Source organism: Pristiophorus japonicus, chromosome 13 (assembly GCF_044704955.1).
Source record: "Pristiophorus japonicus isolate sPriJap1 chromosome 13, sPriJap1.hap1, whole genome shotgun sequence".
Classification (NCBI taxonomy): Eukaryota; Metazoa; Chordata; class Chondrichthyes; family Pristiophoridae; genus Pristiophorus; species Pristiophorus japonicus.
In genome coordinates this window covers 158,953,635-158,978,404 of record NC_091989.1, presented here as the reverse complement: position 1 = coordinate 158,978,404, position 24,770 = coordinate 158,953,635, and the positions used below count along the sequence as shown (strand labels likewise).

Genomic DNA, 24,770 nt, shown 5'->3' with positions numbered 1-24,770 from the left:
GCTATGGGCAATCTGACACATCTGTGTGTAGGTTGCATGATTTTTCTGATTTTCAGTCACTTCTCTGTGTAAATTCATAATCTTGCCACATCCTTTGAAAATACAGCCAAAAATCATAATAGTCTCACTGTAGAAGTGACTACACAAAGCTGGGACATTTTCAAATTACTTATTTTGCAATGCTTTCGTGCTTCATAGAAACATAGAAAATAGGTGCAGAAGGCCATTCGGCCCTTCGAGCCTGCACCGCCATTCAATGAGTTCATGGCTGAACATGCAACTTCAGTACCCCATTCCTGCTTTCTCGCCATACCCCTTGATCCCCCGAGTAGTAAGGACTACATCTAACTCCTTTTTGAATATATTTAGTGAATTGGCCTCAACAACTTTCTGTGGTAGAGAATTCCACAGGTTCACCACTCTGAGTGAAGAAGTTTCTCCTCATCTCGGTCCTAAATGGCTTACCCCTTATCCTTAGACTGTGACCCCTGGTTCTGGACTTCCCCAACATTGGGAACATTCTTCCTGCATCTAACCTGTCTAAACTTGTCAGAATTTTAAAGGTTTCTATGAGATCCCCTCTCATTCTTCTGAACTCCAGTGAATACAAGCCCAGTTGATCCAGTCTTTTTTGATATGTCAGTCCCGCCATCCCGGGAATGAGTCTGGTGAACCTTCGCTGCACTCCCTCAATAGCAAGAATGTCCTTCCTCAAGTTAGGAGACAAAAACTGTACACAATACTCCAGGTGTGGCCTCACCAAGGCCCTGTACAACTGTAGCAACACCTCCCTGCCCCTGTACTCAAATCCCCTCGCTATGAAGGCCAACATGCCATTTGCTTTCTTAACCGCCTGCTGTACCTGCATGCCAACCTTCAATGACTGATGTACCATGACACCCAGGTCTCGTTGCACCTGCCCTTTTCCTAATCTGTCACCATTCAGATAATAGTTTGTCTCTCTGTTTTTACCACCAAAATGGATAATCTCACATTTATCCACATTATACTTCATCTGCCATGCATTTGCCCACTCACCTAACCTATCCAAGTCACCCTGCAGCCTCATAGCATCCTCCTCGCAGCGCTCACTGCCACCCAACTTAGTGTCATCCGCAAATTTGGAGATACTACATTTAATCTCCTCGTCTAAATCATTAATGTACAATGTAAACAGCTGGGGCCCCAGCACAGAACCTTGCGGTACCCCACTAGTTACTGCCTGCCATTCTGAAAAGTACCCATTTACTCCTACTCTTTGTTTCCTGTCTGCCAACCAGTTCTCAATCCACGTCAGCACACTACCCCCAATCCCATGTGCTTTAACTTTGCACATTAATCTCTTGTGTGGGACCTTGTCAAAAGCCTTCTGAAAGTCCAAATACACCACATCAACTCCTTGTCCACTCTACTGGAAAACATCCTCAAAAATGTTACTGGGCAATAGAACATTTTTCCACTCTGGATAACATTTTATTTTTATTTTTCTACCAAAGCATAGATCATCCAGATGGTGAAGTTCAGGTACAAACACGCCACAGCTCATTCCTGTGTGTTATTCTTATGCAGGCATTAACCCATATACTTTTGCAAGTATATACAGGTGTGAAAATGTAGTACACAAGCGTGAAGCATAGATTTCAGATTGGAAAGTTCTACCCTACATTGTCACCATGAGGCACTCCCAGATCTGCCGGGGTATGTGTCGATGCAAAGAAAAACAATCTCTATTCTGCCCAAGCAATATAATTGCAAATAATCTACAGTTGCACCTGAGTAAGACTGCCAATTTAGTGATAAACTATGGCTGTTTCCTGCTGAGTACTCATTCACATGGCACTGGCTTCAGACACTTCAAACTCTTAACATTGGACTCTTTGAGAAAGAAGTCCTGCATTCCATTAGTTAAGGGTGAATGTAGACAGTTTACAAGGTGAAAAGAATTGTGTTAGTCAACTCTGCCACATATCCTTCCAATTAAGACTATTGCATACATTTTATAAAGCCCATTAGCACCAGCACCATGTTTCACTATATTCCCAGTCCACCGTTTGCAAGTTATTCCATTTGAAGGAAGTATTCAGAAAGTGTGATTGATAAATCACCTGGGTATGGCTGTAATTAGAAATGAGACTGCTCAAACACTTTTTAGGATTGGTTATAATTTTAAATGTTAATATTTGGTAAAATGCAAATACAGATTGCAAAGGTTTTGCAATCAATATCGTTCTTATTGTACCAAATATTGCCCCACTTTATAATCACGAGAATAGTTTTATCTAGGTTTATTCATGAACCTCATTTTGTTAAAGTTGCTAGGTACTTTCCGCAAATGGCACAATAACTCAAATAATATACAAATTGCTGTCTCAGCACAAGTGGAAATTGTTAATGATCTAGACATTAGTGGAACCTCTTCCAACTTATTTCAGTGCCAGTGGCAAAAATAAAACTGTACAGATCATATAGTTATCATGTGTATATTTTGTTGTTGATGCCATCATTTCATCAGCATGCTTCTAGTATTATCTTCAGCTGAATTAAGGACAAGTCAGATTTCAGGAAGGCAGAACAAAAATCAATTAACGAAAGTCAGAACCTCATGCTAAGGATTGCCGATTATAAAAGGTCATCTTGCTTTCTGATGGCTTAATGTGTAAATTCACTATGTGGTGTGGTACTTAGCCATGACGACCAGAAAGGTCCCTGATACAATCCCCATTCTGTGATAAGTTAACTGATTTTAGTAAGGCTGGTAGCAAGGATGCTACAATTGGTTTCAGCTGCCTTGTGCGAGGCAAGGAACAAAGTTGAAAAAAAATAGCCGGCGATTCTATTCCTGGTCACCACCCCGCCTCTCCCGCAAAGTCCATGTATGTGGATGTTGAACAACAACAGGATCAAACTCACTTGCAATAACTCTGCTGGTGAATACTGAGCTCACACATGAGGTATAGTCACTTGGCTGACGTACCAAAGGGCTGCCACTATCCATGGTCTGGACCAGAGGACAACTGATTTCAGGGAGGACAGAGGAAAAGGGAAGAACATTTGTAGTTGGACTCGCGACTCTAGAAATGGTAATATCCACAACAAATCTTCCGCTCTAGGCACCCAATTTATGTGCATTGTCAAATAAGGTAGGAGAAATAAGAGATACTGAGACAGATGTTCACAACTTCCACAAGCAACAGAAAATAATGGGTCAAGCTTTATGTCACTCTGCTGCCAGGCACTGGATGTTTTTATTTTTAGGCTTTCCATGGTGTTAAAACAGATTGAAAGCAACCATTTCACTTTTTATGTGCTGAAATAAAATGAATTGTATGAAGAAGGAATCAATATGGCTAAATGTAATATGAAAATTCATAAGTTATAGGTTCAAAAAACATTTATTTATAAAAAAAATCTCATGTTGAGATTCTAAGGCCTCAGTGGCTTTAATTATTTGTCAAGAGCATGTTAAATGAAAGTTGAAGAAGATCACCCCACCCAACATTTGCTCAGTAGATATATGTATGTCCTGTGCGGGCTGGCATTGAGTCACACAGATTAGAAGGATTCTAGGTTTGATTGTGGTTGTGCAAAACTTAGGGTGTCACAATTCCCCACAACATCTTAAAACTAGGAAAGGGGGAGGTGGGTGTATTATCAAACAGGATTTACACTTTTGATGACTGGGTGGCTCAAGATGGAAGGGAGCATGTGTTGTCTTTTTCCATCATCATTTTTTTTCAGTTTTCCACTGGTCCATAAAAAGTAAACGGTCTACTCTAGGGTTCTCCACCATGAGACCCAACATTCATTTTTTATATAATACATACACACTATTTTAAAGCTACATTACATTTTCCTACAAATGGAAAATAGAAGGTAGTTAATAAAATGAAACTAAGACAGCAAACAAAATGTTTCAAGGAAAACAGCAATGTCTCTCTAGAAAAGCCTAAAATAGGCCCAAATTAAACAATACTCCTTTAAAAAAAGATTCCCACAAAGAATGCCCATCAATGCTTTATTTTTCTCTGAGCTGAATGTCAGTTACAGATCATAAAAAGAATGGCATCTAACCAGGCAGTGTAATCTTCTTTTTAATATCTTGAACAAGAAAGCCCTGGATACCTCACAAATTATCAGCCACTACCGTATTCTCTGAATTACTGCTAAGTGAATGAAAAGTGAAAAACTGAAACAGATTTCTTATCTAATTCCCAACTGTTTACTTTTATTAACTGATGAATTGGAATAATTTGCCTTGCAGTTTACTACCATTGCAAATCACATATTGTCACCACTTGCATGATGTCCTGCAAATGCATTTTGTTTGATTTTCCATTTTAGTACTGTACCTCTGATAGACTTATAATAAGGGAATATCTCATCATTCATTTTAAACATACAGGTGAAATATTTCTGCAACACACAGATACTGTATTAATGTTTGTGAGAATTTCCTGTTAGCTGAATGTTCTTGATAAATGAATAAATTTAACTGCAAATCGGTTATTCCTTTATTATGCACTGACTGCACATTTTTAATCTATCATAATTTGATATTGCATCAGTGACCCCTATGGTGACCTTGCCAGTCCCTTCTCTGAAAACCGGCTCAAAAAGGGACTGCAGTATTTTATATTCCATATTTGGTGACTACAGGAACAGAGAATATTGCTCTTATCTCTCTTGCCCAGAAATGGCAGGGTATTATTTCATTCACTTGAGAGAAAGAGAGAGAGAGAGAGAGAGAGAGGAAAGAGGGGAGGGGGTATTGCATTAAAGAATCTGTCAGAACCAAGATGAAAGTCACTGGAACAATTGTCTTCTCCTGAAAAAAGCCAGACAAATCCCCCAGCAATCTATGTGCTAGATAGTTATTGTTTCTATTCAATTTTGTAAATCTGAAAGGCTGCTGCTCTCTCTCTCTGTTATATTAGGGACAGCTACTACTGATGGCTGCCTGATAACTGAAGACAGTCACAATATTACATGAAAAATGTTCTCAAATCCCTGATGTTTTTTTGGTCAGTAAATTAACAACAGCTCTGTCTCAAGGACGACACAAAGTATAATTACAATCGTTAAAGGATGACATTTGAGCAAATGTACAGATGAACATTATTTAAAATATTTACATTAAATTGTGTCAAAACTGTACTTCAAACATTAACTCTGCATGCATAATTAATTACATTTTATTTTACGTTTTGCATTCTGAATAATGTTTTTCATAAGGGTCATAACTGGAGTGCTCAGAACAGATATGAATAAAATGCAAGTCTGAATCAAAACATTAATATATTTAATAAATTCAACTATTTCTATTTTTATTTTGCCTCCTCAATTTTTTTATATATCTTCAGAGCTACAAAATTACTAAGTCATCTTCTTCTAGACTCTTCTGGGTTTTTTGTTAAGCAGCACTATCACATTCACAGGGAGGAAGCAATACAGTATTTCACAGCGGCAGGAAGCAATACAATATTCCACAATACCTGCCTACCAGAGAATTGAAAAACGCACAATATGCTCATGGCTAACAGGTAGGCTGTTTGTCTCCAATGTAACTCAATTCCACTGCCGTAGTGAAGTATCTCAATACTATTACCTTGCTCATAGATGTAAACAGGAGGCAAGCTGCCAGAGGAAAAGCAAGAAAACAAATGGTTGAGTCAGCTTCTGTTCACAATCATGAAAATGTAGGCTTTTTTTGTGCAATTTATTAGTTCTGATTGTTCTAAATGTATGGTACATCGACACTGCAGTGAATCAAAATTGTAGAGGTGAAAAATGAATGTTCCAAGCCCATCTACGAGTATTTCCGACAGGAATTGAGTTCGACGGGGCTCCTCTTAATTTTAAAGAGCTGGACTTTCTAATTTTATTTTAAAAACTGTATAAATATCCCAAGTATAAACAAAGCGATTTCATACACAGGAGGCAGTGCCTAAGATTACAATATTACTGATTCTCTAGAACTTAGAAGAATGAGATGTGATTTCATTGAAACATATCAAATTCTTAAGGGGCTTGGCAGGGTACATGCTAGGAGGATTTTTCCCCTGGCTAGGGGGTCACAGTCTCAGAATAAGGGATCAGCCATTTAGGAGTGAGATAAGGAGACATTTCTTCACTCAAAGGGCTGTGAATCTTTGGAATGCTCTACCCCAGAGAGTTGTGGATGCTCGGTCGTTGAGTATATTCAAGACAGAGATCGATAGATTTTTGGATAGTAAGGGAATCAAGAGATATGGGGATTGGACGGGAAGGTGGAGTTGAGTTAGAAGATCAGCCATGATCTTGCTGAATGGTGGAGCAGGCTCGAAGGGCCGATTGGCCTACTCCAGCTCCTATTTCTTATGTTCTTATGTATAGATATATATATGGATGTAAAATAGGAATATATCAAACGTTGATCAGTGGAAAATATTTATGCAATTATTGGCCATTTAAAAATGATAAGTATGTAATTCTTCAGCCACATTACATATGCCATTGCATTGATTACTCAATTAGCAAATACAGGTGTGACTGAAGTCGTTCCGGATATTTCCAGATTTCGGAACATCTTTGCCTGGGCCGAGGTGGGGGGAGGCCAGGCGGATGTAAGGCGGGGGATGTGGAGGTCGGGCCGAAGCCAGGGGAGATCGGGCCGAGGTCGGGTGGCCGAGGTGGGGTGGGGGGGGGGGGGAGGGGAGGTGAAGGTCGGACAGCCGAGGCGGAGGGTGGGTGCGGGGAGAGAGAAGAGGTTGGACAGCCGAGGCGAAGTCGGGCAGGGGGAGGTCGGATGGCAGAGGCGGTGAGTCAGGATTTCTGAACATTTTCTGGTTTCCGGACGACCCCGCCACGGATCGGCCCGTTATCCGGACTCCAGATTCTGGACGTCGCACCTGTAGTCACTTACAACTACTTCCAAGTCACTAAGCAGCTCAAAGAAATAATCAAACAACAAACAAATTTAAGATCCAATGGTAAGGCAGAATTGGGGTAGCCAAATGTAATGCACTACTAATGACAATACAGAATCAAGAGATAAGACTGTTGGCAACCAACTTGCTAAGTTTAACAAGAAAATATTCAACTCTATTCCTCAGCTCCCCAAGGCACTGACACTGTAATTTTGTGTTTATTTTCACACGCATACCTTGGTGAAGTTCTTTGCATGGACGCCTGGGTGAAGTTGCAAACTAATTTTGGCTCGTTATTTAATGTGACCAAATACATTTTCCCCCCACCCCCACAACCTTTACTAAACCTGTACATCATTATCTCTCCCAGTTAATCCATACAAATGTAACATTCACCTGTTATTTTAAAAGGAACCAATGATCAGGATGTTGAAAAGTATAAAACTGCAATTTTGATTTTGAATTTCCAAATATTGTAACCTGCTCTCTCTACCCGCCCCCTCAACAAAGCTGTCTTTAGAAACCACAAAAATGCTGGTTATAAGGGAGGGCAAGGTAACTTACACATTATGGCCTACAAGAAAGCCATTTAAAGCAATTTCCAATATATCACATGCATACTTTAGTGCATTTCTGATATCAAAATGAAGAATAGCTTTTCACTTCCCTCCCAAGAATATAGGGATTCAGAATGCTGCATGCAGACAATACTATTACAATTTTTGTATGAATTGTGAAGATAGTTGTGTGTTCTGGATTCAAGCCCACTGGGAGCTGCCTTCCACTGCTCAAACTCATTTCATTTAAACCATCAGTCACAACAGTAAAATCCAGTTGGATTCAAATCCAGGTTCAGGTGATTGGACAATACTGTAATTGATACAATAAGTCATCCATAAATGCATTGGAAGTGAATTAAGTCAACAAAACCTCCCCCTAAAACAGAAAATCAACAAGAAAACATATACTGCACAACACAATTAAATTTGGTTTGGTGAATTGTTTAGAACATTTATAGAATCCCCTTACAATGTAAACTTTGACAATACAGAAACTCAGCAATGATCAAATAATTGTTAGATTCATATTATAGATTGCATCATTTAAATTAATCAGGATACTGTCATATTAAATGGGGGGAAATGAAATCTGCTCACCTAACAATTACATTATTTGCATTTGAATGTGGGATCACTAGGAAACAACACAAGGCACTAGATTTTAATTATTTTTACTTTAAATGAAGAAATTTCAATCAACATTTGTGTCGTGACTGAAATGTCTGAAATATTTTGGCTCAGAGATACGGTTCTAAAATGCAGATAAATTATTCGATTAATTAGTCTGTACACTGAACTACTAATATTGATTTAGTGTCTTTTTTAATCAGAAAATATATTATACAAATCCCTGTATTTAGTTGCCATATTAGGGTCACAGCCAGTTCACATACACATTAAAGAGGATTAATATCTGTCCTTAATTTCAAAACAAGGGCATAATGTACACAACATTTTAACTACTTTTGCTTCAAGTGCAAGGACAGATTAATGCTAGATTAATGTCATTTAAGTCTCTATTCAATGCTCGTTAAAAAATTAATTTAATTCCATATCAATGCAAGACATTAGTGTCAAAGAATTGGAAAGCCCATTGTGCTGAATTCAGGCACATACCCTACACAGATCAAGGGCCACAAAGCAGGGTTACACGACCTCAATTTGATTAGCAATGCGTTAAGTATACAAAAGAAATTCTCAGTGCAGCAAAGTGCTGAAGTGTTCCATCGTGCTGTACCATAGCGTTACCCTGCAGAGAACGTGGTGCTTCTCCAGAGGAATGAGGAAAAGTGTTGGAAGGGTCAATTGTTATGTTCTCATGCACATACCAGTGGGTCAGTTAAAAGAGCGCTGGTTTGTCTGCCCATTCTCCTAATGGAAAATAATAGTGGGGCACAAAGGCTTTTTTTTTTAAAAAGGGAAAGGGGAATAAAAAAAAACTAAAAAATAGAAACCAAAGATTAACAAATGCGTAATTGCTGACAAGCGTCCATTTTCAAATGGCAGCACTACTTATTCATTTACACTACCTACATAAAATAATTCCCCAATAAGTAATGATAAAAATAGGCTACTGCATGTTAAATAACCTAGTTATTCCATTAGTTTGGTTACTGCAATTCCTACTCTTTTGATTTTAGTCACACATTTAAATACCAGCTTCTATTTCAGCAGACTTTGATTTACAGTTTGATTTTATTAAATCTTTAACCCATTGGTTTTCCAACTGGATTTCCCTATCTATTGGAGTTTGGGAAAGTGTCCCACAGGATGTGCAAGATTATCAGATTTCATGACATTTGTCATGATATTTCTGTATTTGTTGACTTAATTGCACTTTATTTCTGTAGCTGTGTACTGATTTTTTTTAAACTATTTTAAAAAAGCACTCCTTCGGAGTGCGAGAATATTTGCGGGGGGGGGGTTCAGAAGAAATTTTCTCTCATTCAGTCTCAATTTATTTTGCACATTTTTAGAAAAATTATAAACCAAAAACTTTTATTATTTGCAGCATTTCCTGAATAAACCACAAGATTATTGTAATTCTACAGGAGTGATGGATATTTCATTGCCCATAAGTGGAAACAAAAATGACAATTGACTTATGTGAAACATCATTTAATGGCTGGCAAGCCGTGCACAGCGCACTAGAATTATTTAAAGGCTGCACCAAGACTTGAGGTATCATTCACTCCTACAGAATAAACAGAATATCTCACCAGTGACAGTAAGCTCTCGACATTCTTTCATTCATATGAAAGCCCGTCATAACTCACGTGTGCTGCCAGCATGTGAAAGAAAACAAAGAGCTCACTGTCAACAAAGTGATTCTCTCCATGCAAATGTATTTTTCTATAAAGCGTTACATCGCTCAATAGGTTAACACTATGATAAACTGTTAATTGTGACATTTTTCTTTCAACTATATGGAATTCATCAAACACCGTACATCAATGCAAAATATTAAACTGTACAGAGACACATTATTTTCATTCTTATTTTCTAAATTATCTTCCCCTGCCCAAAGTTCTGTATTGCGTTGATCATTGATCAATAGGTCACAGATTTGTGCATTCAAATTCCTCGACATCAGAGCAAGGTGCTAAATAATATAGGTGCTTGCTCCGCAAGCAGCCACCCTGGACCATTTGCACCTTTCCCAGTGGCTGGATCAAGAACAGCAGCAGAGACTCTAGGATGCACCAACTGTTCATTATTTGAGCTGCATCAAAGCATGACCCAAAATGGAGAGAACTGTTACATTTTCTTCCCAGGTTTTAGGTTCACCCGTTGTTTTTCCATCTGAAACAATGGGGCAAGCAACCAAGGCTCTTGCGAATGTTAATAGATGTTCCAGAGGGACCCCAAGGTGCTTGGATTTTACCTTCTCTATGGTGCAAGTATCAGGTTTCTCACTAAAACTCAATAGTATAGTTAAGATCAGAAACTTCTCTCTCGTCATGGCAAGGCACATCAGTATGCTGCTCTTTGCAGACATAACTTCTTAGAATCGATGTAATTTGTCTTTAATATTTTGAAAGATTGCTTTGGACTTCTGGAGCTTTGATTTAAATTATGTACATTACATTTAAAAAATAGAATTGTCTTAAAAATTTTTTTATTTTCTCATCAATTTTCCTCTCTTGTCGTCTCTCTGTGCCACACCCCTTCCCCTTACTCCTAGCCTCTACTGATACCAATCAATGGCCAGTCACTACGATGCGTGCAAATCTAGTCTAGAACAACTACAGTGGGGAAGAATATGTCTCTACTCAGCATGTCATTATGTCAAGATGGTCAAGATTGTAAATCTTCCACATTCTTTTCGAGCTCCAACGTGCTGTGCCACCATACAACCCAACTGTGTGTATTTTAGCAGTTTAAAATATTTTGTCACTACTTCATTAACTTTCATTCCATTTTTATGTTTGCAATCTTCCAAGTTCTCCACTAATTTCTTGAGGATTTCAGCTATTATAGATACATAGAAAATAGGTGCAGGAGTAGGCCATTCAGCCCTTCGAGCCTGCACCACCATTCAATAAGATCATGGCTGATCATCACCTCAGTACCCCTTTCCTGCTTTCTCTCCATACCCCTTGATCCCTTTAGCCATAAGGGCCATATCTAACTCCCTCTTGAATATATCCATACATAGATAACATAGTTTACTTTAACTAAAATCTTTTACAAAAGTTAATTGCACAAATGGAGCCATAGCCACAGAGTCTATGACATAACTTCTATAAATATTTTAAATCTTTCACTTTTCATATGAGTTAAGTGAAAAATTAACACAAATTAAAATAAAATTCCTCTTCAAATGCCATTTTGGCTATGTATGGCAAGTTACCCAAAAGTGATAAAATAAAATTATTTAGTATTTTGCAACTCTTTTATTAAAAAATAAATTGGCACTTAGGAATGCAAAAGACAATTGGTAATTCATGAGTTCAAAATCTTTAATCAGAAGTGCTCACCTACCCTTCCATATATTTTTTTAAGTCTTATTTAAAAATTTAGAAACTCATCGTTGTTATGACCCTTCGCCTTCCCCAAGTACACACAAATTATATTCTGATTAAAGCTTAACTGCTAAAGTGAGGACATCCTTCATTTCTCATCCTCTCCCTTCCAATTTTGGTTTGCTCTCCTTTATAGCCACTCACTCCCCCACAGTGGCTGCTCAATTCCACATTTCACTAGGGCAGAAAGAATCACAAGCTCATTTGAATACAAACTCTTCCATAACTGCCAACTTTGCTGGCAGCCACCTTGGCCAAAGTGGATTCATTTAATTGCACATCTGAGTACATAATTTCTAACACTGGGTGGCACAGTGACAGAAACAGAACATTGTACTAATAGAGAGCAGTTCAGACAGTTTCTGCTAATACAAGTTTCAGTCTCCAGTAAGATTACTTTGAATTGGTTATTTACGATACAGGCTGTGGCACTATAGTTATTGGATTAGGTTGGGACCTCACACTGGTACTGTGGTATATAAAAGCTGAAAATATGTAGAAAATGAATTGCAAAGGAACTAGAAGATATAGTCACTAACAGGCACTTAAAAATAAAACTACAAAACAAAACAAAAAATTCAGATAAATGAAATTGTTTTATCCATCAGTATTTAAGAATAAAATAAAAGGTCAACAAATTGGGAATACAGGAGAGGAGAGTATTACCAGATGAGTCATTTTGACTTAACAAGTAAGATTGTAGGCTATTAACGATGCACAGAATAAAATGCAGAATGGTGTCGTGTAACAAGGCAAAATGTCCACAAACAGCAAAAGGATAAAGGAATACAAAAGCAGATCCAAAACTGAGAAAACAAATAGACGATATGTGGTGAAATGAAGCATGGTATAAGAAGGGCAATATTGAAACAATAAAAGTTAAAATACAGGACAATATTGTGACTTGTATAACATTTAAAAAAATCTATTTTTAAAGAGGAGCCAACAAAACTACTTACTGTTTTATTGAAATAGAGTGCGGAGAAAATAAAGAGTGGGAATAGAGAATTAAATGGAAAAAGTGGAGTAGCAAAAAGAATGGAAATTAAAAGTTTATTCAAATAACACTAGAAAAGGATTTCCTGCAATTACCTGGACTGGTAAGTTTGGATGAGGATCAGTAACTTTTAGTTCATAGCACAGATAGTCCTAGTACAGCATTTAACTACACGACATTTCAGGCCATGGGCTCAAATTTGGCCCATCCCTTTTTTCGGCGCACTTACCGGAGATGCGGCACTTTTCTCCGTTGATATGTGCGCCGAAAAAAATTGCTCCCCACTTTGGCCGCTGTCCAGCCTCTCCTCGGTCTTCGCGCAGCGTGGCCAGTCGGGTCGGGGGCGGAACCAGCGTCCTGCGCTGAAAACAGTGCCAGGACGTCTGCACATGTGCAGTGGAATGTCCGCGCATGTGCAGTAGCTTCTCACCCCCAGCCTCTGTGCACATGCTGCAGCCGCTGCGTGTGTGGGACCCGATGTCCGTCCCTATCCCTGGTCGAGTGGCCTCCCAGTGTGATCGACCTCAAGTTTGAAATTTTAAGCAATGTAGCTATTTTTGAACTTTCTTAATGGCTTGTCATTTTCCTGGACTTTTGGATATTTTGAAAAAATTATGTAAATATGTTTTGTTTCTTGTGAATAGTGGTGACCATTTGTCAAGCCTATTCACCTGGTGCTATTGTGAAAGAAGAACATAAGTGACGGAAGAACACGGAGAGAATATCTTATTTATTGAATTAGATTTTAGATAATATGGGCTCAATTTTAGCACAGTATAATCATTGCAAACAAATAGTTGTTTAAATTAGTTGAGAGATTAGGGCAATTTAATTTAACTATCTTTTACCTCTTTTATTTTTGTAGTTTAAGCTACCATGAATGCTTCTGTTGTATAGTAAATTAACTTTGCGAAGTTTGTCATACGATGTCCTGTATAGCTGTTTGATCCTATTCACATTCTTTAGTCAAGTCATTAAGTTCTGCTGGCCTCCGATGTACCTACCTGCACTGATTTCTTAACTCTCTGCAAGGGTTTTCTGAAGTAGCCACAAACGCTGGCCTAAGTAGATTTGGAGTAACTATTAGCTGGCCAAAGTGGCCTAAATGGCCAAAACTGGTGTAGGTGGCTGGTAACGCCCCCTTTTGAGAAAAACTAAACTGAACTAAAAAATCGTAACTAATTCACTTACGCTGGCGCAAATTGAATGTGCAAAATGGGGATTTTTAAGATACTCCAGAAAAATCAAGTTGCTCAAAAAAAAGAGCAACTCCTGGCCAATTTGGAGCCCCTTGAAACTAGTCAAAGAGGAACATACTATCTTCCAATGTCCTGGCCAACATTTATCCCTCAAACAATGCCATCAAAAACAGATAAGCCAGTCACTTATCTCACTTGCTGTTTGTGGGATCTTGCTCGGCACAAATTGGCTGCCGTGTTTATACTTAACTGCACTTAAAAAGTATCTCATTGGTTCATAAGTACTTTGGGAATGTACTGAACACATGAAAGGCCCTACATAAATGCAAGTTCTTTCTATATGTTGTGTTTAGAAGCACAGTCATGAACTGTATTTTTCAGCAAAAACATAATAATATGTTTCTTACAGATCCTTTACTTAGAATATTCCAACAAGTGCTTAGGATTTTGAAAATATATGTGCAGTAATGAAACTGTGGCGCCCTCTGTCGATCACACAGATAAAAGCCAAGGGATAGCAATGTAATGCAGTTCATTTTCCAGTGTGTTGCATTAAAATCAAAATGAAAATTCTAGGAAAAATAGAGCTTTTCAAAATCAAGGAAAGCTGCACTATATTGGATAGCAAACCAAAAAAATCTATTGCATTTCTTCATTGTGAGTTAATTCTCCAACTTGTCCAAATTCTGAAGCCTGCATATAAATTCTAGTCTCGCCATTTCTTTTTGTGATCCTTTTGCAAACCTATTCTAAAAATTTTGACAAATAAATATAGCATTTAAGTCACACCAGCAATTTTATGCCGACAGGTCAGAGTGAAAGAGGATCACTCAAACTGGTGTGTAAAATCACACCCCAGGCCATTGAAAAACCTTGCATGAAGGTTTAACCGACAATACCCAGTTCTTTAGTTGAAGGTTTCTGCTACCATATTCAAATAGATTTTGAAAGCAAAATTATCAAATTCAGTTTGATTGCATGAAAGTCACCTGCTGGGATTATTTCAAATACAAAATGATGTTGAATTAATAAATAGATTATGGATAAAATGAGACACACAAAGCAAAGGCAGTACTGCAGTGTGCATTAAGAGGTGAATTCGTTTATAATTGAGACTATACTGAATTTCCCATGGATAGCTTGTCCTTTTAAGCTTACGATCATGTTGTCTTTTAAAAACTACAAAGTGAAGCAACATCGAACAGAATATTATAGGGATTACTAGAAAATGATCCATACCTCACACTGTTCAGAATATTCTTTCTTTCCTGTTCTTCCTTTCGTGCCCGAAGCTGTTCCTGTGCCATGGCCATTTCTTCCTCCATGGAAGACAATTCTTCTTTAGCACGACGACGATTCTCCTATTGAAGATCAGTACATTGCATAATAATTCAAGAGGCATACAACCCCAACCAATATAATAACTTTTATTGGTCTCTGAGGAATAAACATTCAGTATCTCCCACTTCAACACCTTGAGCACCATATCAGGAACCAGATCACTATTTTTTGAATTTATTTTGTAGATATAATGAATCAATGTTGCATAGTTCTCTGATTTCCCCAATTTTACTTTATCAAATTTGTTGTTTCTGGTATATTGGTTCGGATATGGAGGAGAGGAGGGCCTATTATTAAAGCTCCAAATCGTTCCATTATTCAAAGTTATACATTCACAGATCTATTCAAAAAAAAGTGATCATAGCAATTCATAAAAACATTGCAATAGCAGCCACATAATTAATTCCTGGTTTTGTTGCTTTGACTTGGTTCTAATCCTACCTATCCCGATGCACCTAACACAAATCCTACACTAGTTTCTGAGCTGCCTGGCAGTCACCTTAAGAGTGGCCCATGTAACAGTGCGCAACCTCCACACTTCTATTTTGGGCTCCTTCTCAACCCCTTCTGTACTGGGAGTGGACATGTGGCTTCAAACTTCCTTTGAGATGATATCAAATAGGAGGGGGTAGGCTGTGATGGGGAGACATTAAGGACAGTCACAAACAAAATATCAGATCGCAGGCTGTCTCTAACCAACAGTTTAAAAAGCATAAAATGTGGTAAAATGGTGAAAAGGAGGAAATAAAGTGCCAGTAAGTGTACAAATAAATTCTATTATAATATTTTGCATCAATGTTTCCTTTGAGCTGCGCAGCTGTCTGGACCTCCCGCGCAGCTGGCTCACCGGCTTTTAAATGCAAAATCCTTAAAGGGGCTGCATGGCCCAAAAATAATTGGAGGGAACATTGTTTGATATTTTCGTAAAATGCACTTCCACTTAACTAAAATGGAATAAAATTTTCTAATACTGGCACAACAGATGAACAAAAAGTTAAAATGTTGTATCGTATTTTTAAGCAGGCAGATTGAACCAGGTTAAAATTATATTGGACATTTACAAATTTTCTCTCTTTAAGTGAATAACCATCACATTTCCAATAGATATTTCAGGAATAGTGTGCACAAACCTGCAATCAAACACTCAACGATACAGGAATACTACAGCCCAGGTGAAATTATTCTCATTTAGTCTTGTGTGTTTTGTAAAGTTTTCCCACATTTCTTTTATAACTACCTTTCCACCTTGAGGGATGGAGACAAGACTGAAGGTAGGTGATTTATGGAACAGGAGTGGGACGAAGTGCAGGCAAGCCAGGGAGAGAATCATGCTTTCAGAAGTGAAGTGGCTGTTTACCACTCCGATTTAATGTCACATCATAGAAAGTTTGAAGCCACATGTTCACTTCCAGTAGAGAAGGAGCTGAAAAGGAGACTAAAGTTAGAAGACTGGAGGTTGCTTACTGTTACATGGGGCACACTTAAGGTGACTGCCAGGTAGGTCAGAAACTGTTGTAGGATATGTGCTAGGTGCATTGGGAATGATAGAATTGGAACCTTCAAAGGAACAAAACCAGGAGTTAATTACGTGCCTGCTATTGCAGTGTTTTCACGAGTGCTATGATCACTTTGTTTTGAATAGATTCTGTGATTGGAGCACCGATAGCAGGAGTGGAAGGCTTGAAAGTAGGGCCAGGTGCATGGGGAACGTCAACAGCCCAAATCCTAAAAAAATTAAATGATCTGAATGTGGTGCAAGCAGGTCGGGAAAAATCAGCAAGCCAAAATCCAAAAGTTTAAAAATTGCACAATGTAAAAATCCACTAAAAAATTAAATGCCAAGTAGAGCTGGACAACTTGTGCCAGAAAAGCACCACCAGTATTGGGAGGCTTGTAACTACAGCTTCGCCATACCACCACCTAGTGGCCAGAGGCCCTATGTTAACATGTGCAACAAATGTTAATATGTTTTTTCAAATAATAAAATATTGGCATGTTCCTATGGTTTCCCCCCCTCCGTTGTAAATGTTGCAATAAAAGGGCAGTGGGAAAATGTGACAAAAGGAAATAAGGTTTGTGGAAAAGCCTTACAAAGGGTTAAGATTTACATGCCATACTCAAGTCTTTTAATGTATACACATCCTGCCATGTGTCTGCCCATTTCACCAGTCTGTCTTTGTCTTCCTGTTACTATTCTCCTCAATATTTACAACATTATAGAGTTTCGTATTATCTGCAGACTTTGAAATGATGCCCTGTATACCCAAGTCCACGTCATTAATCTATATCAAAATGAGCAATAGTCCGAATACCGACTCCTGGGGAACACCACTCTATACCTTCCTCTAGTCTGAATAACATTCATTCACCACTATTCTCTGCTTTCTGTCCCTTAGCCAATTTTGTATCCAGGCTGCCACTGTCTCTTTAATCCCATGGGTTTTAATTTTGCTAACATGTCCATTATTTGGTACTTTGTCAAGCGCCTTTTGAAAGTCCATATAAAACATCAAAAGCACTATCCTCATCAACCCTCTCCACTATTTCAAAGAATTCGATCAAGTTAATGAAACAGGATATACCTTTAACAAATCTGTGCTGGCTTTCATTTATTAGCCCATACTTTTCCAAACGGCAATTAGTTTTGTCCATAGGCTGACTGGTCTGCAGTTGCCAGGTTTAATCCTCTCCCCTTTTTAAACAGGGGTGTAACATTTGCAATCCTCCAGTTCTCTGGCACCACCCCCATATTCAAGGAGGATTGGAAGATTGTGGTCAGAGCCTCTGCAATTTCCACCCTTACTTCCCTCAGTAACCTAAGACGCATCACTTCCCTCAGTAACCCAAGATGCATCACATCTAGACCAGGTGACTTTTCTACTTTGAGGACTGCCAACCTCTTAAGTACCTCCTCCTCTATCTATTTTTATCCTATCCAATATTGCTACTGCCTCCTCCTTTACTGCTACATTGGCAGCATACTCTTCTCTTGTGAAGACAGTTGCAAAGTACTCATTTACTACCTCAGCTATGCCCTCTGCCTCCACAAGATCTTCTTTTGTCCCTAATTGGCCCCACCCTTACTTTGACTATACTTTTACTATTTATGTGTTTAGAAAAAGACTTTTGGTTCTGTTTTAGCTGCTAATCTATTCTCATACTCTCCCAATTCAATTACGTCAAAATAGCATCTATTTATAATAATACAGGTAATCAAAACACGAACGCTGCCGCCATCCTATGGTTCAGTATACAGAACATTAGCACTGCTTGCACAAATTCCTGTTTTACTAAACAGAACGGTTACATTTTTACATTTAAGTGACCATATGTTTGCTCTGCCTTACCTGTCGAGTTTTACCTGCTTGCTTGACACTGTAAAACATTGGTCCAAGTTCAGCTAGCCACTCCCCATCCACTGCAGTAACACACTGCATGTACTCCTAGAAAACAGAATTGAATTCATCAAGCAGCAGGTCAAAAATCATGTACTTCAGCTCAAAAGTCAAGTACTTCCAGGCAACACTTCCCTTCTGGTGACAATAAGGATTATTTCCCTGCAGATTTACCAATCAAAGTTGCTGTTTCAACAAAGAATACAGTTCTAATAATGCTACCCCTCCATTTGCATTTGGGACTAAAATAAGTAAAATTGAGGATAGCAAATTGGAGACTACATCAGAAAAAGATACCTAGTCAAAGCAGAGATTTAATGTACAAAATTATTTACTGCGCTCGCCCACTATAAATATCTATTAATCTGGGAATAGGCTTAACTGTGGAATTCTGATCCAACCATAAATTATTTAATCACTATGCAGCAGCAGGATGGCAGAAGTTCGAGGATTTTCCTATCTAAACCACCAGATATGCAACATCATAAGGCAATGCCAATGTCAAAGCTCCTCAAATATACCTATTTATTTCAGAGACATATTTTCAAACAACTCCATATTTACTATTAGGTTCTGTGCTGCTTTTCAAATCTTCAGTTGAGCCACTCGGGTGCATTAAGCACATATAAATATTTTCTGATAAACATTTTCTTATTGAAATTCTATTCAGTATCTACAAAGTTTAAATTAAACCAAATTTTCCACTAAAATTCCCCAAGCCCGACAATAAACAGTATGCAATATATAGTTTGCAGTATTTTAAAATTATTTTTGGTTTGTTCAACAAAAACTAGTATCCAAGCTCAGTTTTCAGCTCTAAATCTTACCTTTGAAGTCATCACTAGTTCATGGTACACAATGTAATCTGGTGTGTATCCCATACCAAAAAGTGAACTGGTCGGGTGCAAGTGGCAAGGCATGCCTGTTCTCACATTCACATACTCTCCAATACCCTGTAAAACATTAAAAAAATTAAGAGCTACTCATCTCTTACAGATAAAAAGCTCACGGCTGCAAAGCTAAGGTACGCAAAACTGAATAATTCTCATCATGATGAGTCACCGCTTCAAAAGAAAGTTATAAGATTATTAATACTTTATAGGATTGGAAAGTTCAGGGGGTGGGTTGCAGGGCTGGAGGTTACAGAGGCAAGGGCATGGAGAAATTCAAACAAGAGGATGAGAATTTTAAGTTGGAGGGGTTGGTGGACCAGCAGACAATATAGGTCAGCAAGGACAGGTGTGTTAGGCGAGTGGCACCTGGTATGGGATAGGATACAGATAGCAGACTTAAGATTGGAGCAAGGAAAAACGTAACATTGGACAAAAAGTTGCTTTAATGATGATGGGTGTAGCACAGAATTTGGCAATGAAATAAAAGTGATAAACAATTAACTTTAGAGCCTGGTCGTAGGCAGATATATTAGGTGTGATCTTTTCATGTCAAAACATCTCAAAGTACTTCACACAGTAAATTATTTTTTTGAGTGCAGTAACTATGTCAGGCAAACACTGCAGCCATTTCACAACAGCAGTAACCCACAAAAAAGTTGCTATCCAGAGTCCTTTCTCCAATTCCCATCAATATGACTGGTTATTTCTGACACAGCAGGTTGAAGTACCATGGCAGTGAAGGCCAAAGGTAATTGAAGTTGGAAATTTCAGACACTGCATTTTAGGAAGTGAAATAAAGGAAGGGGTGTGGACTGGGAGTCGACCCATAAAACTACAAAATTAAAATTATATACTGATTTAAGTAGCTTTCTTACCTTGAGTTTTGCAGCCTGGTGAAAGTACGCCGCACAGATGCATTTTCTGATGACATCCCAGTCAGTACCACAGGATACAATATTCATGCGTTGTTGCACCATTATATCTTTTAACTGGGAACGAACTTCTCGGACCTTTGACGACAAATGCAGCCAAGTCAATAAACCCACTGCAACTTCTGTCTCACACTTCCTCCAAATTTTCAGTATTTCTTTATGTACCTCTTTGGATTCCTGTTCCTCCCTTAACAACCTATCTTACACAAAGTTACTATTCCTCAAAAGGGAATGTTTAGGAGCTATTCCTAGCATTTGTTGGTCTAACCGGGAGCCATCTAATCTAATCGCACTCTTCTGCACACTCCAGATCGAATTCCTTTCTAAAATAATTTATGGACTCTGCTTCAACAGTTTGTGGCAGAAAATTCCACATTCCACCAAGATTATTTTTTCTAATCTTTTTAAATTCTTTTATGTGTCTCCGAACAAATAAATGATCCACCAGCTCACTGGTGGAATGGCAATTATTCTACACTTCCCATTCAGATTTTTCATCCTCACACTAGCCATGCAAGACACGCTGGGGCCGAAATTCAGGGCCGCCAGAAAGCTGGCGCAACTAACTTTTGTTTTTGAAGTTGTTTCCGCCGGGAGCGTTGAGACAGCCTTTCCATCGATTTTCGGGACGTAGTACTTTTTTTAACGTTGGACTGGAAGTCGGTCATAGTGGGGGCGGAAGTGCGGCAGTAAGTCAGGCTGAGGGGCAGAAGTTGGGGAGGGATCCAGACTCCGCCGCTGTCACTCAGCGAGGAGCGGTGGTGACGTCACAGCGCGTGTGCATCACCACGCTCTCTCCCCTCCATTAAAGGGGAGAGAATTGGGCATTTTTTTATCTTCGACCACTGGGCCACCAGGGAGCATTTTGGCCAGGCCAGTGGCTTGGCACCCAAGAGGGGGCTGCCAGGCTGTCTGTCGGGGGTGCAATAGTCCGGCCGACAAAAGAATAAGATGGCGGCCGCGGCATTCGGCCCTCGCCTTTAATGGCCGCTGCACCGCCAGGGCAGAGAGAGAAGAGACAAGGTGCACCGATAAAGAAAGCTGCCAGGGCACCGCGCGGTGGGGGTACGATTTGTTAACCTAAATTTTGGCCGGAGTATTCTGGAGGTGAGGGAGGAGGTGGTGGTGCGTGTTTTGATGACGTGTTTGCAGCGGTCATCAGCAGCGGGGCGGAAGTGGGGACAGGCCGAAAAATCCCCGACCTGAATTTGGGTCGGGGCAGCCAATGGATTGCAACACGGCGGCCACTCACTTCCGCCGCATGGCCGCCACAAAACAGCGAAAACAGACCTTATACGGACCTGAATTTCGGCCCCTCTGTTTTTCGAGTGCAGTGACTATGTCAGGCAAACATTGCAGCCATTTCACAACAGCAGGTAACCCACAAAAAAGTTGCGATCCAGAGTCCATTCAGCATATATGTAACTGCCTTTTTCCCCTCTTTTTTTATTAAGATTGTTTTGTATCCGTAGCAAAGTGTGACATCTGCAGTGTAACAGATGCAAGAGGGTCAATAGATGGGAAAACTAAGAGGAGGAAAGTGGTTAATTGAATAACATGCCTTTATACCAATGGCAAGAGTATTACAAATAGAGGAACTAGAAACATGAAGCCAATTAGGGGGATAGGTGCTTCAGAGACCTGGTTGCAATTTGGGCAAGGTTGGGAGTTAAATGAATCAGGATGTAGGATATTTAGGAAGAATGGATAAAATATAAAAGGGGGAGCAGTATTAATAAAATATACCATCATGGCACTAGAAAGGAGGGAACTAATTGAATGCAATCACTATCAGTAGAGCTAAGGAACAAGAAAGGATGCAAAACCCTTGTGGGTGTATTTGATAGACACCTGATTGTGATGATTTAACAGAAGAATCTATGTATATGCACTTTAGGGAGTCTTGCAAGAAGAAAAGTGTGGTAACAATGAGAAATTTTAGCCTGAATATAGTTTGGGAGGAAAATGGCAGCACAATTAGGAAAGGGAATAAATTCAAGATAGCCTCCTAAGGCAACTTGCCTTCAATTAAGAAGGATTCATATAATACATGATTAGCTTTTGAGCAATGGACCAGAAACAGTGATCAGATAGGAAAAAGCTTTTATGGTTTCTGTATTACGATTGAGCTGATGATTATAGCCTGTGTGCGTGATTAAGATCAGTATTAAACAAGTAATCAAGGAATGGCAAATATTCCTAATGAATTCTTTGTGTCAGTGTTCATGGAAGAAACCTTAGTCTAAATGGTATTATTCTTCAGGATATGACACAAAAGATGGGTTTGGGGATACTGGTGGATAGATTCCTGAAGCAATGTTCATCAACGGCAAAGGGAGCAGATAGGAACTTGGGCTGTATAGCCAGAGGAATTAAGCACAAATCTCAGGACCTTTTTCTACCTTTGTAGAGTGTGCTGGTGCAGTCCCACCTGGATTACTGTGTGCATTTCTGGCACTAATAGGACCTAATCTTTTGCTGATAACAAACTAGATCTTGTCTCTCACTCGTTGAATTTATCTGGTTACTGAAATAACAAGCACTTAAATCCAAACATCTACTAATGCGCACACCAATGGAAAAGTTAATGCCGCAGGGACTTAACTGCTACATTACCTTTCTCATAGCCTTGGCATGAATAAAGTGTTCATTAGACCAGATGGTAGAGTAGTTGTTATTCTTCCATTGCAGATACACATTAAGGTATGTCAAATGGTCACTTTCTGGCACAGCAAACTTCTCTCTCATTTGATCACTCTCCTCCTCTCGACCCTGTAATTTTAACACACATACCATAAGGAGGGTTCAGCTGAACAAAAATTTAAGAAGTCAAAGAATAAGGAGAAGGCAATAGAGCAGGGTAGCACTGGGGGAAATGAAAACCAGAGCGTGCCAGGAAGGGACAGAATGTATAAACATAAAAGTGAATCAGAAAGTGGAGTCAAAGCAGAAAAAAAGAGTTAAAAAAAATTTAAAAGCTCTTTATCAGCATTCATAACAAAATAGATGAGTTGACGGCACAAAGAGATACAAATGGGTATGATCTGAAAGCCATTACAGAGATGTGGTTGCAAGGCGACCAAGGCTGTGAACTAAATATTCAGGAGTATTTGACAATTCGGAAGGACAAACAGAAAGGAAAAGGAGGTGGGGTAGCTCTATTAATAAAGGATGCGATCATGCATTAGTGAGAAACGATACTGGCTTAGAAGATCAAGACGTTGAATCAGTTTGGATGGAAGTAAGGAATAATAAGGGGAAAAGGTTGCGGTGGGTGTAGTCTATAGGCTCCCCAACAGTAGCTACACTGTTGGACGGAGTATAAATCAAGAAATAATGGAGGCTTGTAAAAAAGGAACGGCAATAATCATGGGAGATTTTAACCTTCACATTGATTGGACAAAGCAAATTGGCCTGGGTAGTCTCAAGGAAGGTGTATCCGGGATAGTTTCCTTGAACAGTATGTTGCGGAACCAACCAGGGAGCAGGCTATCTTAGATCTGGTACTGTGTAATGAGACAGGATTAATAAACAATCTCCGAGTAAACGATTCTCTAGGAATGAGTGACCATAATATGGTTGAATTTCAAATTCAGATGGAGGGTGAAAAAGTTGGATCTCCAACCAGTGTCCTAAGCTTAAATAAAGGAGACTACAAAGGTATGAAGGCAGAGTTGGCGAAAGTGGACTAGGAAAATAGATTACAGAGTGGGACGGTTGATGAGAATGGCAGGCATTTAAGGAGATATTTCATAACTCTCAACAAAAATAAATCCCAATAAGAAGGAAAGGCTGTAAGAGAAGGGATAACCATCCGTGGCTAACTAAGGAAATAAGGGATGGTATCAAATTGAAAACAAGGGCATGTGGCCAAGACTAGTGGGAGGCCAGAGGATTGGGAAACTTTTAAAAGCCAGCAAAGAGTGACTAAAAAAATAATAAAGAGAGGGAAGATAGATTATGAAAGTAAACTAGCACGAAATATAAAACCAGATAGTAAGAGTTTCTACAAGTACATAAAAAGGAAAAGAGTGGCTAAAGTAAATGTTGGTCCCCTAGAGGATGGGACTGGGAAATTAATAATGGGGAACAGAGAAATGGCAGAGACTTAAGGAGGGAGGAACTTAATACAATCACTATCACTAAAGAAGTAGTCCTCGGTAAAATAATGGGATTAAAAGCGGACAAGTCCCCTGGACCTGATGGTTTGCATTCTAGGGTTCTTAAAGAAGTGGCTGCAAAGATAGTGGATGCATTGGTTGCAATCTACCAAAATTCCCTGGATTCTGGGAAGGTCCCAGCAAAACCGCAAATATAACGCCCCTGTTTAAAAAAGGTGGCAGACAGAAAGTAGGAAACGATAGACCAGTTAGCCTATTATCTGTCATTGGGAAAATGCTGGAGTCCATTATTAAGGAAGCAGTAGCAGGACATTTGGAAAAGCATACTTCAATCAAGCAGAGTCAGCATGGTTTTATGAAAGGGAAATCATGTTTGACAAATTTGCTGGAGTTTTTTGAGGA

General features: G+C 39.1%; 1 protein-coding gene across 3 annotated transcripts in view; it reads right to left on the bottom strand.

Moving 5' to 3' along the window:
* dhx38 (DEAH (Asp-Glu-Ala-His) box polypeptide 38) overlaps nucleotides 1-24,770 on the bottom strand; it is a 102,706-nt gene that overhangs the window by 4,056 nt on the left and 73,880 nt on the right. For 2 of the 3 annotated variants that reach the window (XM_070898216.1, XM_070898217.1), the window contains exons 22-27: nucleotides 22,864-23,019; nucleotides 20,191-20,325; nucleotides 19,250-19,375; nucleotides 18,375-18,470; nucleotides 14,926-15,047; nucleotides 5,424-5,634 (exon numbers count right to left, since the gene is read on the bottom strand). In XM_070898216.1, the coding sequence (XP_070754317.1) occupies nucleotides 5,430-5,634; nucleotides 14,926-15,047; nucleotides 18,375-18,470; nucleotides 19,250-19,375; nucleotides 20,191-20,325; nucleotides 22,864-23,019 (840 nt within the window). In that variant the 3' untranslated portion in view covers nucleotides 5,424-5,429. Of the gene's footprint in view, nucleotides 1-5,423; nucleotides 5,635-14,925; nucleotides 15,048-18,374; nucleotides 18,471-19,249; nucleotides 19,376-20,190; nucleotides 20,326-22,863; nucleotides 23,020-24,770 lie in introns of those variants that run through there. The other variant, XM_070898218.1, reaches the window with a different exon arrangement.